Source organism: Monomorium pharaonis, chromosome 8, assembly GCF_013373865.1.
Source record: "Monomorium pharaonis isolate MP-MQ-018 chromosome 8, ASM1337386v2, whole genome shotgun sequence".
Taxonomy (NCBI): domain Eukaryota; kingdom Metazoa; phylum Arthropoda; class Insecta; order Hymenoptera; family Formicidae; genus Monomorium; species Monomorium pharaonis.
The window spans coordinates 22,465,926-22,479,179 of record NC_050474.1 but is presented as its reverse complement, the minus strand read 5'-3'; the positions used below and the strand labels follow the sequence as shown (position 1 = coordinate 22,479,179).

At 43.4% G+C, this 13,254-nt stretch overlaps 1 protein-coding gene across 4 annotated transcripts in view; it reads right to left on the bottom strand.

Moving 5' to 3' along the window:
• The window catches only part of LOC105838653, a 32,794-nt gene that overhangs the window by 5,032 nt on the left and 14,508 nt on the right, over positions 1 to 13,254 (bottom strand). For all 4 annotated transcript variants that reach the window (XR_003625574.2, XM_012684358.3, XM_012684359.3 and 1 more), the window contains 2 exons: positions 1,296 to 1,532; positions 239 to 1,101 (listed from right to left, as the gene is read on the bottom strand). Coding sequence is in view for 3 of the 4 variants with exons in the window: in XM_012684358.3 (XP_012539812.2) it covers positions 239 to 1,101; positions 1,296 to 1,532 (1,100 nt within the window). In the remaining variant the exon portion in view is untranslated. The remainder of the gene's footprint in view (positions 1 to 238; positions 1,102 to 1,295; positions 1,533 to 13,254) is intronic.

Genomic DNA, 13,254 nt, shown 5'->3' with positions numbered 1-13,254 from the left:
CATTATACTCAAATCGCATAAGTATTTGCAAACGTATGTTAAAGAACTTAAGAAACTTAAGAAACATTTTATTTCAAACCGCGTCTGAATGTCTTTTGAATTCTTTCGTTAACTATTTTAGTTGTACGTCGTTATTTATAATTTTTTTATCAAATCTTCATCTAAAAACTTATTAAATTTGATGCTAACGAAGCGCTATTGAAGATTCAACAGAAACTTTTGGGGGGAATTTACTTACTTGCCAAGTCTTTAAGTTCGCACCCGAAGAGCTAGGAATATTCGCGACGCTTCTACTGTTGAGCCTCCTCGGGTTTCTCTTGCCAGAACTTCTCTCCGTACCCAGACTGACCGGCGCTTCTTCCTTGTTACCACTACCGGAGCTCAACGTAGCCTCACCTGAATAATTATTCACTTGTCCGCCGACCTTAAAATCGGTAGACCTTTTTCTGGGCGTCACTCTGGGTATGTGTATCTCCTCGAACGACGGCTCCGACTGGTTCCTGATCTTCGCATTCAGGAAGTGCACGTTTTCATACGAGTGCTCCCTGGTCTCGGAATTGCTCCTGGCCAAGTGTCGACCCGCGTACGGGCTTCCCGAGGCCAGATCGTCTCGCTGTGCGCCGGCTCGTTGAAAGCGCATGTTCTCATAAGAGTGATCGTGCACGCTGGTCTCGCGGTTCTCCGAATTGCTGCGCTGGAGAACGGGCCGAGTCCTTGGACAGCAGGACGACGGCGAAGACCTCGAGAACATAACGTTCTCGTAAAGGTCTTTCTGCTCGTAGCCGTCCTGGGAGTAGGCAAAGCTATTGCCGTTGCAATGAGGTGAGCTCGGGACACTGCTCTCCGCCAAGGTCTCCAAGTTATCGTGGAAAGGATACGGTGGTAAGGACGTAGGCTCGCTGGAATCATAACGATTGTCCTCGAAGGTCTGGCTGGAAGACGAGGTGAGGGGACTCGGCACGTAGAAATTCGAGGCATTGTCCTTCTGCTGCGGAAACACCTCCGTCACACTGAGCGCTTTTCGCTTCCTGATGCCGGCGTTTATCTTGCTAAACTTATTGCGGAGCACGTGCTGGATATCGGCGATCCCCTTCGTCGTGCCTGCAAAATATTTCACTATGAAGTATATATTCAAAATATAATTAATTGGCCTTTATATGCTAGAAGCAAAAAATATATTTATTCTTTTAATGTTCAATTTTTAACTACTAACTTTAATTTTTTAATTATTATAAAATAATTAATGACCTTTTCTTTCTCTTTAATGATTTTGTTTCTAATTAATTTAAACTCACCTGGCAGCCTTAGGGAACTAGTTTGCAGCAGTTTCTTCGGCGAGCTACCATCCTGAAGACTCTTCGCGGCCGGCGAGGCTTCTCTGCTGGCTGGCGTCGATCTCACCGCGTGTATAACACCGCGATTCCCGCCACCCTGTATCAGCGCCTCCTGCGGTTCCGACGACTCCTGCACGGAGCATCTTCGCCGCAGCTTCCGCCAGCGCTGACTGATACTCTTGTTCCACAGATTCAGGTCTGGAAAAAGAGACGAAAAAAATAAAACTCGGAATGCGTTGCTCGGAATCAGCGCCGTGGTCCTCGCTCGACCGAAGACGCCGGGGGTATCATTTCTAAAAAAAAAAAAAAATGGAAAAGAAGGAGGAAGAAAAACATAACGTTCCGCTTCCCGGCCGTCAGGCCTTAACGACCGGAAACACTTATCTCTTCCCTGCGCGAGGTGGCACGACATCTTTCTATTTACGCACAGATAACGAGTCCCGAACCCTGACGAAAAGGCGCGTCACGGCGTGGATGAGTGTAACGGTATAACGATAGAACATTATCGAAAGCAAAACAACGCTAAGCGTGCGATGACTCGTGCACGGATACGAAAAGTACAGATCGTAGATATTCAAATCATGGTACTACAGCTGCTCCGAAATAAAACAACATCGACTTGGCAAAGTGATAACGCTTCTGTTTTTCGATCGTCGTATTTAATAAAAATTTAATTTTTTTATTGCAGCGTTGTAATTGCAAAATGCAAGATTTTTTTCTGCCATTTTCGTCTTTGATATACTCCAGCACGACGGATAATCATGCTTATAGAGAACGAGAAGAATTTCTTTTTTGTTCAGGCCCGACGACTGTGAAGAGCGAAAGTGTGTGTGTTGTCCCTTCCTTTCCCTTCTTTTTTTCGTATAATAATCATGCTCATAGCCGAGAAATTTTTTCTTCCCATCACATTCCGTAAAAGTTCGATTTTTTATTGTGGTAACATAGTCGCAAAACGCAAAAATTTTTGTCAATTTATTAGTTTCATATAATATTTAATTTTAACATGATTAATCACCCTCATAAAGAATGGGCGAATTCTTTTTTAAAACGGATAAAAAGTAAAAAAATGTTTCCCCTTTTTTCTTTATTTTTTTTTATTATAAATAAGAAATAATAATACTCATCATAAAAATTATTTTTTTCATTACTTGTTTCATTATTATCTTAAATATTATCAATCCTACACTAATCAAAAAATTGTGAATACATAATAAGCATAAGAAATTAGCTATTACAAATTTTTTCGCTTTAAAAAAAGAAATTAGCCGCTTCTGTTTATTTTCTACCGCTCTACACGAGAAAACTTAAATGCCTATCATGTCAACTCATGAACGCATAAAATCTTCATGGAACTGTCGAGGAAGAAAGCGACTTAAAAGCATCTCTGTCACGCGCTGTACCCTCGTCACGCCAATTACAGCTTCTCCAAACGTCAATTCCTCATTCCCGTCGCGCACATTCCATCGACTCAATTACACCTCTCGGTAGCAAGCCACCGTGTAATCCAATTCTGTAATTACAATTCAATATAGTTTCCATGTCCTCCCCGTAGCGTCCACGTGGCCGGAAGACGACGAGACCGAGCGCGAAGCAACATCAGTTCCGCGGGGACGGACCCCACTTCCTTCTTCCGCACCCTCGACGTACCCTCGGCCTTGAAGAAAACCGGAGCATAACGCGCATCCCGTGCGCGCGCGTGTGCTCACGCGCGCGCGCTAGCGCACCGTCACGGTGTCATGAATTATTAAAGACAATGGCGAAAACTCCTTCCAGCGGAGTGCAGTGGGGATTCGAGAATTAACGCGGCTATTAAAATCCAACTTGCGATGACACGCTTGCGGTGCGACCGGTGCTCGTCGCCGCGATACACTGACGCCAGCTGCCGTTCGCCGTTATCCTGGGGACGGGGTTACCGTCATCTTGTGCAAAACGCACACTTTCACTTTTCGTATCTCCGGATGCGCCCGATTTTACGAGGCCGCACCGGACGTTGCGCTTGTCGATACCCTCTCTTTCGGACACCTTATGTAGATATTTACGTATGTGTATATATATATATATAAAACCCATGCACCGGTAGGACGCCTAATTGGCTACTTCGTTAGCGTCAGCTCGCCACGCATGATGAAAGATTATGACATCGGCTCCGACGCCACTACCAAACTTTTATATCGCCTCCAAGGTGTTTTATGACACTGGATGTTAGAGTGACGAAATTCCTCCAATCAGGAAGAAGCTTCCACGAGGCAGTTGATATATGTACCTCTCGAAGCGGAGTCTTACTCCAGCTACGAATATTCCTGGAATACTTTACACAAAGTGAGCATAGTTTGACCTGAGGTGCCACTTGAACTTTGCTTAACCGTGACACGTTTCAAGAACTCACGTAGCGTTGAAGGTAACGTTCTTGACATCGCTTAGAAAATTTACAAAAAAAAAAGAATATTCCGTTTATAATTTTTTTTATTCCAGAAAGAATGGATATAACGAATATTATTAAAAGTCTTGCATTTCCTTTGGCATATCCTTGCAAGTTTCTCTTCGCGTGTCTTAATTACGTTCATTTGATTCACACCATCACTGTCACGCTGATTGTTCCAACTTCTTTGTCTCCGGAATCTAATCTAATGCAGGATCGATAAGGCGGTTTCATCCCGGAACGAGACAGTTCCGTTAATAAAGGTTTCTTGCGGGGAGCGTAATTAACATTTACCGGCACCCGCAGAGCGCGATGCAAATCAGTATCGATCACACAGACTGTGGGGAATCGAATCTCATCGTCGCAGATAATGTCGTCGGAAATTTAAATCTCTCCTGTCGCTTCCTTTACAGGAGCAAATCCTGTGAGTTCCGTCGAAATAATTTTCCCTTGTAGAAAACATTTGGAGAGTCCAATGTTTTAATAAATAAATTTTCATTTAATATTCTCCCAAATTTAGAAATTAATCTCAGAGTAGAGATTTAGATAGCACTCTTACGGATATATAATTATTTTCCAGCATTCGGCACGAGATTTTTCACGAGGCATCACTCTTTCCTGGACACTTTTTAAATAAAATCTCAGTGACTTCCCTTCTCACAGAGAACTTGTACTTGTTTAGCTGTATCATCATTTGCAATTTCAAGCGCGGCGGTTCGACGTAGAAGTAAAGGACGCCGCATCTCGCATGACAGCATCTCGTCTCGAATCTCTAGGCGGAAAAATAGCCGATCAGTCGAGCGCGAGATCGATGTCCAGGGTCATCGATCGTCCTTCGAGCCTTCGCATTCGGCGGCGCGAGACGGATCCTCACGGTCGCGCGCGCGCGACTCCGTTTCCTCGATCGCGATGACAGAGTCTCCGTTTCGGAAATCGCGGGGTCTACACTGCGCGCGGTCTCGGCATGGACTGAAAGGCCCTCTCGGGCTTCACGTTCACGTTGTCGTATGTTAGGCGTCATATGCGTGTGCGTGTACCGGCGTGCACACCACACGTGCACAGCTCTCTTGATACCTGTACATACCTGGTGACGCCAAACGAAAGTACTAGCCTCCGGCTGATTTAAACTGAACAATTTTCATTTAATATTTTATTAATTTTATTCTATTTTATTTTATCTTATTTTTATTTTATTTATTGCGCGGTTTAATTTGATTTTATTAAAATAATATAATAATTTGTTATACTTATATTATTCCTAAATATAAATATAAACACCGAAGCACAAAAATTTTGCAGTTACGAGTAATTAAATATCTGAGAATCACTATGCTTAAAACTTTAAATAATTTACAAGATATTATTCTCATTTAATTTTGAACAAATTTAAATTTAAACAATTTTATATTAAAAATTTACAATAATTTAAAATTAATTTTTTATTACCATTTTACATTAGTTTATAAAATTGTGTCATTATTATTATGTCGTGCAGGTTGACATGTTTTAAAAATATTTTTATAAATCTCAACATCTCTCTCTCTCTCTCTCTCTCTCTTTCTCCCTCGGTCTCTTTTTCTCTCTCATCGAATATTTGAAAGGAAGACGATGGTTCTTTTGTTGTCAGGCCACCGTCTACAAACTGCAGACAGATTGTGTACTGATTGTGGGAGCTCTTCGGTGTGCGTTAGAATACGAGCGGTCTCTTTCGCTCAGGGACTTAGGAGCACGTGTGTCGTCCACTCATAACTTAGACGAACAACGTACACATACATAAACACGCACGCACACGCACGTAGGTGCCTATTAATGTACATCACGGCTGCGTGCACACCCTACACGCCGTTGCACTCGTATGCATCATGGTCAGGGCGGGACGCATTATTCTTCGCAACACCGTGAGCGTGTGTCTTTCGTGCACGAATTCGGATGAAAGAAATCGCACACACGGAGGCTCCGAGAGGCGCAACGACTTTCGACGAACGGTAATAATTGGTATCAAAAGCCACTTACGGTTAAGAATGACTAAATTTTCTCCAGCCAATCTCGCCACTCTCTTACGCCAACACATTCGCCAACACACATACTTCTTCCTCGCTCTCCTCTTTAAAGCTTGAAATATCTTCATGTAAAAATAGCTGACGGAAGAGATAAGATAATAAAATTAATTACGGACTTGTGTGTATTTTTTTTTTATTCTCGCGTTTAATTACACCCAAAAATCTAAATGTCAAAAGGAGTTATGAGAATGTAATAAAAGTTTTTATGTTTTTAGATAAGCAACATTTACATTTTATAATAAATGGTACTTTCTTGTATCCTCTCTCACACTCTCTCTTTCTCTCTCTCTCTCTCTCCCACTCTCTCTCCCTTTCTCTTTTAAATCAAAGCTCAGTTCCCCTCAAGTATCATTTCGCTCGTCTGAGGATCATTCACGGGCATTATCAATCTCAGTGCGGAAGATTATCGCGCACGGACGGCGCTCCATTTTATCGTCTTACATACGGTGCTTGTACATAAATAAATAAACGTGGCCGGGACTGTCGGCGAGCGGCGATAAACGCACTTTAAAGAGGCACGCACGCAAGTACGTGAGCACGCATATATGCGCAGGCAGCACGTGCACACGCTGCGCTGGCGAGCGCGCGTTTCGTACGTATGCGTGACTTAAGTGACACGCCGTGCGTGAGGTCAAGCCCGGAGAATGTTTCTTCTATTGCTCATTGTGTCGCGGGAGGGACGTGAGGGGGAGATGGGGGCCCGACGGGCCCTGGCCTCTCTATGACGCGTTCGAAGTAAGTGGCCGCCCTCGATGGGAATTTGCGCTGCCATTGAAACGACGAAGACGAAAGCCTGTCGGTCTCGCGATTCTGAGACGAGGACAGCTCGCCCCCGCCATATTTTTTTAAATTAACGCATATTTTTCCGTCCGACGAAAACTATTGTACGTTTTACGAAAGTAACGCTATAAAAATATTCGTAAAGCAACGTGAAAATTAATAAAGTGTTTAAATACCATTTATTTGATTTAAGAGTTACAGAAAAATTCTTAAACGCGATTGTTCTAGAAACAATGTAATGAAGTACTTTCACCTCTCTAGATTTTTACAAGAAGAAAGAAACAAATTAGAAATAGTAAACCAAAATTCTAGGATATTTATATATGAAAACTGTTATATAAGCGCTCATGAGCACCTCTGCGAACTGTCTTTAATTCCCGGCTTTCCACTTCACTTGTCCCGGAAACTCGACGTTTAACATCGGAGTATTATCATTTTGCTTACCTCACACCTCACCGTGAACTTAGACAACGACAACGTCGTTATATAACGGCGATTAAATCAGACGTGTCGATTAAACGCCGTCTCGCAATGAAATCGATAGCGCAGCGCAAAAAAGGCGATCGACTTGGCCGCGGTAAAACCAAGTGTTATTGTCCGATTGCGGTTTCAGTTCGGCTTGCATAAAGCAACGAGCCGGCGATTGTACGTTCGCGGGTACCCCGAGCATTCTTCTGGTACACGTCAGCGCGCAGAAAAGGAGTCGAAGAAGTCGCGTTTCCCTCTCGAGTGAAGAAAGGAAGACGGAGACACGCGCGCGGCGACGGGGCCAGGAACGGGACGGAAAAAGGAGCCCGTAGGGTACACAAAGTTGCAGCGCGTAGTAGACCAACGCGAGAGGAATGCGTAAACGGTACCCCGTATAAGTAGCTCCGCTCGGTCACGACCAATTCCAGAAAGGCACGCATGAGAAATGCGACGAGAAGTGGCCTGCGCACGCGAGCCTTCAAAATCCTAAGAGGTACCACGCTGCTTCGAGAGAAAATTTTATCACGTTCGGTGGATTAAACCAAATTAGAAGGTCGAATTTTTTTAAATAGAAGATTGAAACAGAATTCTCTTTAGGTGAAGAATGAGCAGTATCGAATCCCATGTCAACCTTGCTGCGACTTCGCCTTCGGTTTAACTCGATGAATATAAAAAGAACCTTCGGCATCAGTCTGACAAACGCGATTAGAGGTAATTGCAATAATCGTGTGAAGAAAGCGAGGATTTCAAAGCAGAAGAAGAGAAGTCGCGAGGGTATTAAGAGACAGCACGCAAAGTATTAATTTAAAGTCTCCGCCAAGCCGACGGAAAATTACAATTATCAATTCTATCATGCAACTCCGTTTTTTAATTCAGTTATAAGGATGTTATAAAATAATTACAGGGACGGCGGAGCTCGCAGTTAATGTCGGACGCAAGTTCCTGGTATTATGATGTTAATAGCGTTTCTTATTACAAAAGCGAGATGACGGGGACGGGTGGCTCACGTCCAAGGGACCTGTCGTTTCCACGTTCGTGTCTCGGCTGGTTAAATTCATCCCTCACGGTCACGACAGCGTTGCGTCACCACCCGACAACGGCGACGACGACGTAACGCGAAGCTCACTTTCCCTCTCCCTCTCCATCTTCCTATCGTAAACTCACGTCCGCTCGGAGAAGCGAGACATAATCCGCTCGTGGCTCTGCGCCGCGGTATTCTTATTTTGAGCAAGGTCAATGACGCGTCGGAGAGTCGTCGGTACGTTGCTCCGCGTCGCTGATAATGGTATCGCGTGTCGCGCGCGGGGCAGGTTCGCCGCTCGTTGTCGCGGGACTGCGAGTACGAATGGAAGGAAGCGGGCTGAATCAGCGGGAATCGCGCATCGAAAACAAGCTCCAGAACTATAGTGGAAGGGGCGTGCCTCACCCCGTAACTCCAATGACGTTTGAATTGCAATTGGCAGGCATTTAAAGCTGCAGGATGCTCTGTGCTTTCTGTTTCTCGTCTCTTGCCTATTGTCTTCTTTTATCGAAATTGGCGAGATAAAATTTAACGAACTCCGAAAGAGACGGAGAAACAAGTGACATGAAATACGATTGTTGATAAAATAGTGCGCAAAGAAGTAACAAGCAAGAAAATAAAAAGTAAAGAATATTGTAGATTTAATGAGCCTACAAGGAGAGAATTTTGTATTGAAAATTATAATGATAGTGGAACCTCGAACAATTTTTACCATAATTATTTTACTACAATTAATATAAGCATTTTACTATGATTATTAAAATTATCATTCTTCGCTATAAATTGTATTTCAACTTCGATTTAATTTCTAAGACAATTAATCTTCACAGACACTTGATTCAACTTTATTCGTCTGCCTTTCGTTTTATTTCATTTTAATTCATTTAACTTCAAAGCGTTTACTTTTAATGTTACATGTAATTTATTTTGCCATATGGTACACATTGACAAAATCGTTATCACTAACCGACTAACACGTGGAGTTGCATTATCAGCACGTTGAAGAACATATGCCCCGTAAAATAGTTCTAGAAAAATTACATCGACACAGGGGAAGATATCGAATTATCTACCTTAGGTTAAGCAAATATTTCGCCAATAGTTACGATTTTTGCAGTACAGAATGCAAAGCTAATAAGTTAAACAATCGTGAATCGGCAAGAGTCCCTTACAAAAACAGAATTAAAATAACAAAAGCGAGAGTTAATTTCCATAAAGTAAAAACGTCCAATCTTCGAAATCGTAATTCTATAAATAAATCTCCACCGATTCGTTTCGATTCAACCGTCTCCTTTGTCGTCAGCGTCGAGCTTCTTTGCGCAACGCGGCAATTTACACAAACTCCTTCGTATTCTTATGCAAATTCTCTTATCGCCCTTGTCGCGGGAAACGAGGAGAGTATACGTATATACATTATCATCTTTTCAATACTTCCAAATAACTTTCGTCGCGTAATATTGCGAGGCGCATCGCCCGGCCCCATTGTTCGCCGCACCGCGACATTTCAGCCGTGCACTTTTGTCGACGGTGCGAATTGTTCGGAACGTGTCCGCGGTATAATCGAATAACTGTACGCAGACAATGGCCGAGGCCGCACGGTACGCATCGTTGACTCCAATTATGTGAGTTCTCAACCTCGACGTCGCCGCCATTGCTACCGCGATTACGCGACCGCATGTGTGCGCACGCTGTCGACATTTCAGCATGATTGGATCGATCGTTTACATTTGCAGATCGCGCGCGTGATCTTCCGCGAAATCTCATTTTTTACGTAAGCTTAAAAATTGATACAAAAGAAATAATATCAACTTTATTCGACGATAAAACATCAGCACGATCTAGTTTGCCGTTTAGATCTAATTTGCCTTGCGATTTAAAACGCATCAACTTTGGCCGGATTAAAAATGAATCGTATCCAACAAGAGGCGATGAGGAATGGCGTTTCTTCCGGCAAGTTCCTCGAACGTGAGTGTCTTTAACGACGCGATTGGACGTAGCAGCGAATGGCAGCCGTCGTGAAGCAACGCTTCGCATTTCCGCTGGAAATATCGGCGAAATCGTTTTCATGTATCCGCGTTGTATCACATCGCGTTCGTTCAGCTCGAGGCCACGCACCAGCACTCACGCACGTAATATTTGTGCCCAATAAAAAATATCTAACATCCATTCTTGAAGCATTACCGTTACAGTCATTTGCGGTCCTCGGCATTTGTAAATGAAGAAACGTACCGATACATTAAAACAGAAGCTTTTATTGCCTTTAGTTAAGTGCGGTCAAGTCTCAGCAAATCGATGATTGTAAATCGTGTCCTCTTTTAGAAAAAAAATCTGAAAATTTTCAAGTATTGGAAGAATAATTCTGCAAACGTTTTGTAAGCCGAGAGGATAACGTGAAATCTATTTATAGCAAAAATCACTTGCGCAAAAGCAGGATATGCGTCCGCAGATGAATTGCAAATAGAGGATGAATAGATTAAAGTAAACGATTAAACTCGGGAAACAAATTGAGGATGAAAACGGACAGGAAGACGAAGAAGGTAAGTGTTCTGCAAAGACGAAGCGAATACCAGCGCGTCAGAGGGGCCCTACGTGTGAGTCAGTAAACTCGTCGAAATGTAAAGAGTGGAAACTACCGGCCTCGTATGATTTCCATCGGCCATAGAAACGTGCGTCCGTGAATGGACAAAGAAGAGATCGCGGTGGTGAACGAGGAAACCGCGAGGAGACCCGCGATATTATGCCGCGGAAAATAAATTACGTTCAGCGCGCTGGCTTTTATATCCCGGCAGGTATTCTCCGCTGAGATACGTGAGAGAATGCGAACGCACTTGGCAAAATGTAAACGAATTATGGGTGCGAGCACAGCGTGACATGAATGACTTTTGACGGGTGTTCAGCATGTTCGTCCCCATTGTAACGGCATTCTATTGAAACTAACGCTTTCAGATACCTGTTTTACTGCGTCGTCACAAGTTACTCTGACATAGAACTAAAATTAATAAATTGTTAAATAATGGCATTTGACGGCTACACTGTTAACGTACACGAGAAAAATATTCTCACGTTAAATATATGGATTACATTAAAATACATGTTTATTTTCTAAACTCGTATTTTAGTTAGGAAGATTATTTTCTCGCGCTGTAAATATGCATTGGTAAATAGAAATTCAGAAGCTTAATGCAAATTCCAAGTTCACGCCGACACTAAAATATTAAAGAGACGATATTTCTTGTACCAAGTGCCGCATTGCTTAAATGGTCATGCGAACGTTAATTGAGCAGTGGTGTCAACGTTCGCTGACCAAGAAAAGAATCATTCAGGCAGGAAGTTCTATCTTTACGCCGAATTTCAATCAGCCGAGTAACTACCGTTCGAGCTTCCGGTCCATTCCGTTAACCGCGAATATCTCTCAGATACAAGTGGCTTAAAGAAACCGCGAACTTCCTGTACAAATAAACAGTACGGCCTGAGAACCGAAGAAACACATAGGTCCAATTGAATGCAATTTACTTATTACCTATCGACGCTCCCTTTTTCAAAAATCATCTTTTCAATTAGATAATATTAAACGCAATTAAATTAGTATTAAAAGCTGCTCAAATTGAATACGAGTTGCTAACAAAATTAATTATACTAGCTACCTGTAATTAAACAAAATTCTTCATCGACAGCACTCTTTGCTCAAATTATAACGACCCCAAAAACAATTCTTCTACTAAATTAAGTCCATTTATAAACTAAACAAGGAATTATCAAAAAAAGTTTCGTATTATTGAGTTTTCAAACTCCATAGCAGTCCAACGGCATGGAGAATCAAATTTCCACGCGGTTTCGCATATAATACAAAAGAGAAGCTCGTCGAGCCTGATGGCTTCATCAAACCTTCCAAGCTCGCCTCCCTCGGGCAACGGAGAGAAGAGAGAGAAAACGGTTTCGGTTCCGTTAATAGCGGCAGACGGGGAACAGTCTCGGAGGTTAAACCGAAACTCCTCTCCGCCTTTCTCCCGCGGGTTCGATTCGAGGCGTGTCGTTTAACCCAAGGAACTATCATCTCCGGCGCTATCGCGTGACCGACAACGCCGGGACTCTACCATCGGTCTAATGTCATCGCGCGCAGCGCGGCGAATTGTCACGCACGACGACGCCCGCGACACGGGCAAAGACAAACGTTGATCTCCCTCTTTCTCTCTCTCTCTCTCTCTCTCTCTCTCTCTCTCTCTCACTCTCTCTCTCTCTCTCTTTCTCGCTTACCCTAAGGATGGTATCCGATGCAGCGCGCCTTCCCGGAATCTCGCCATTGTGTCGCGGTCGCACAGCCGCGCGGGAACCGCGCGAGTAATAATTTGGCGCCGCAGTCCCGACCGCCAATCGGATTACATTGCCAGCGCGGCAATTTGTCAATCTGCGATGTAATTCGGTGATACTCCAAAGGCCATTTTCACGATTCGGAAGACGAACTTTCAGTGCTTCTGTGGGAAAAGACGTTCAGCTTTCTCTTCCCATGAAATGCTTACAGAAGACGTGTAAAACGTAAAAGAAAAAAAGGAAGCGGATATTACTCCAGTAAAGGAAAAGGTTTTTTTTTCACGGAAGCGCGAGAGTAAAATAATATCTAGAGCGACAAGTGTGTACGACACGCGACAAAATTACACGCATACGCGCATTGATTCAGGATGCGATAATCAAACTGCCCGTTACGCGTTTTCATCTCAGCAACGTAATAACGGTAATCTTTAACGGCACACATGCGAAACAGCAGGGGGCCTCAGGGAGATGCACTAGTCCCTAATTTTTAATTGCCGGGAGATATGTCGCAAGGAGATTACGCAACCGACTCTAATTTCCGACGATTAAAATCGTCAGTGTTAATGCCGCGCGCGATTATTTGCACGACCGTCGAGCGGCTCATTATTCGTGCAATTAAATTTTAATAGCGAGGAGGACGTTACGCGGATCCCGCTCCGAGATGTACATATAGTGCATAACATCGCGTATAACTTTTCTCCTCGATAAGAATTCTTTCCCGCGCGGAATGTAAGCTGCGATAAGCAGGCGCCTGTCCGCTGCATGAAATCTGTCCGACGACAGACCTCCTCAGTTACTCAACGCTGCTCTAAATGTTTCATTACGATCATGGCCATTTTATCGCCTGCTAAAAATATTTCGTTT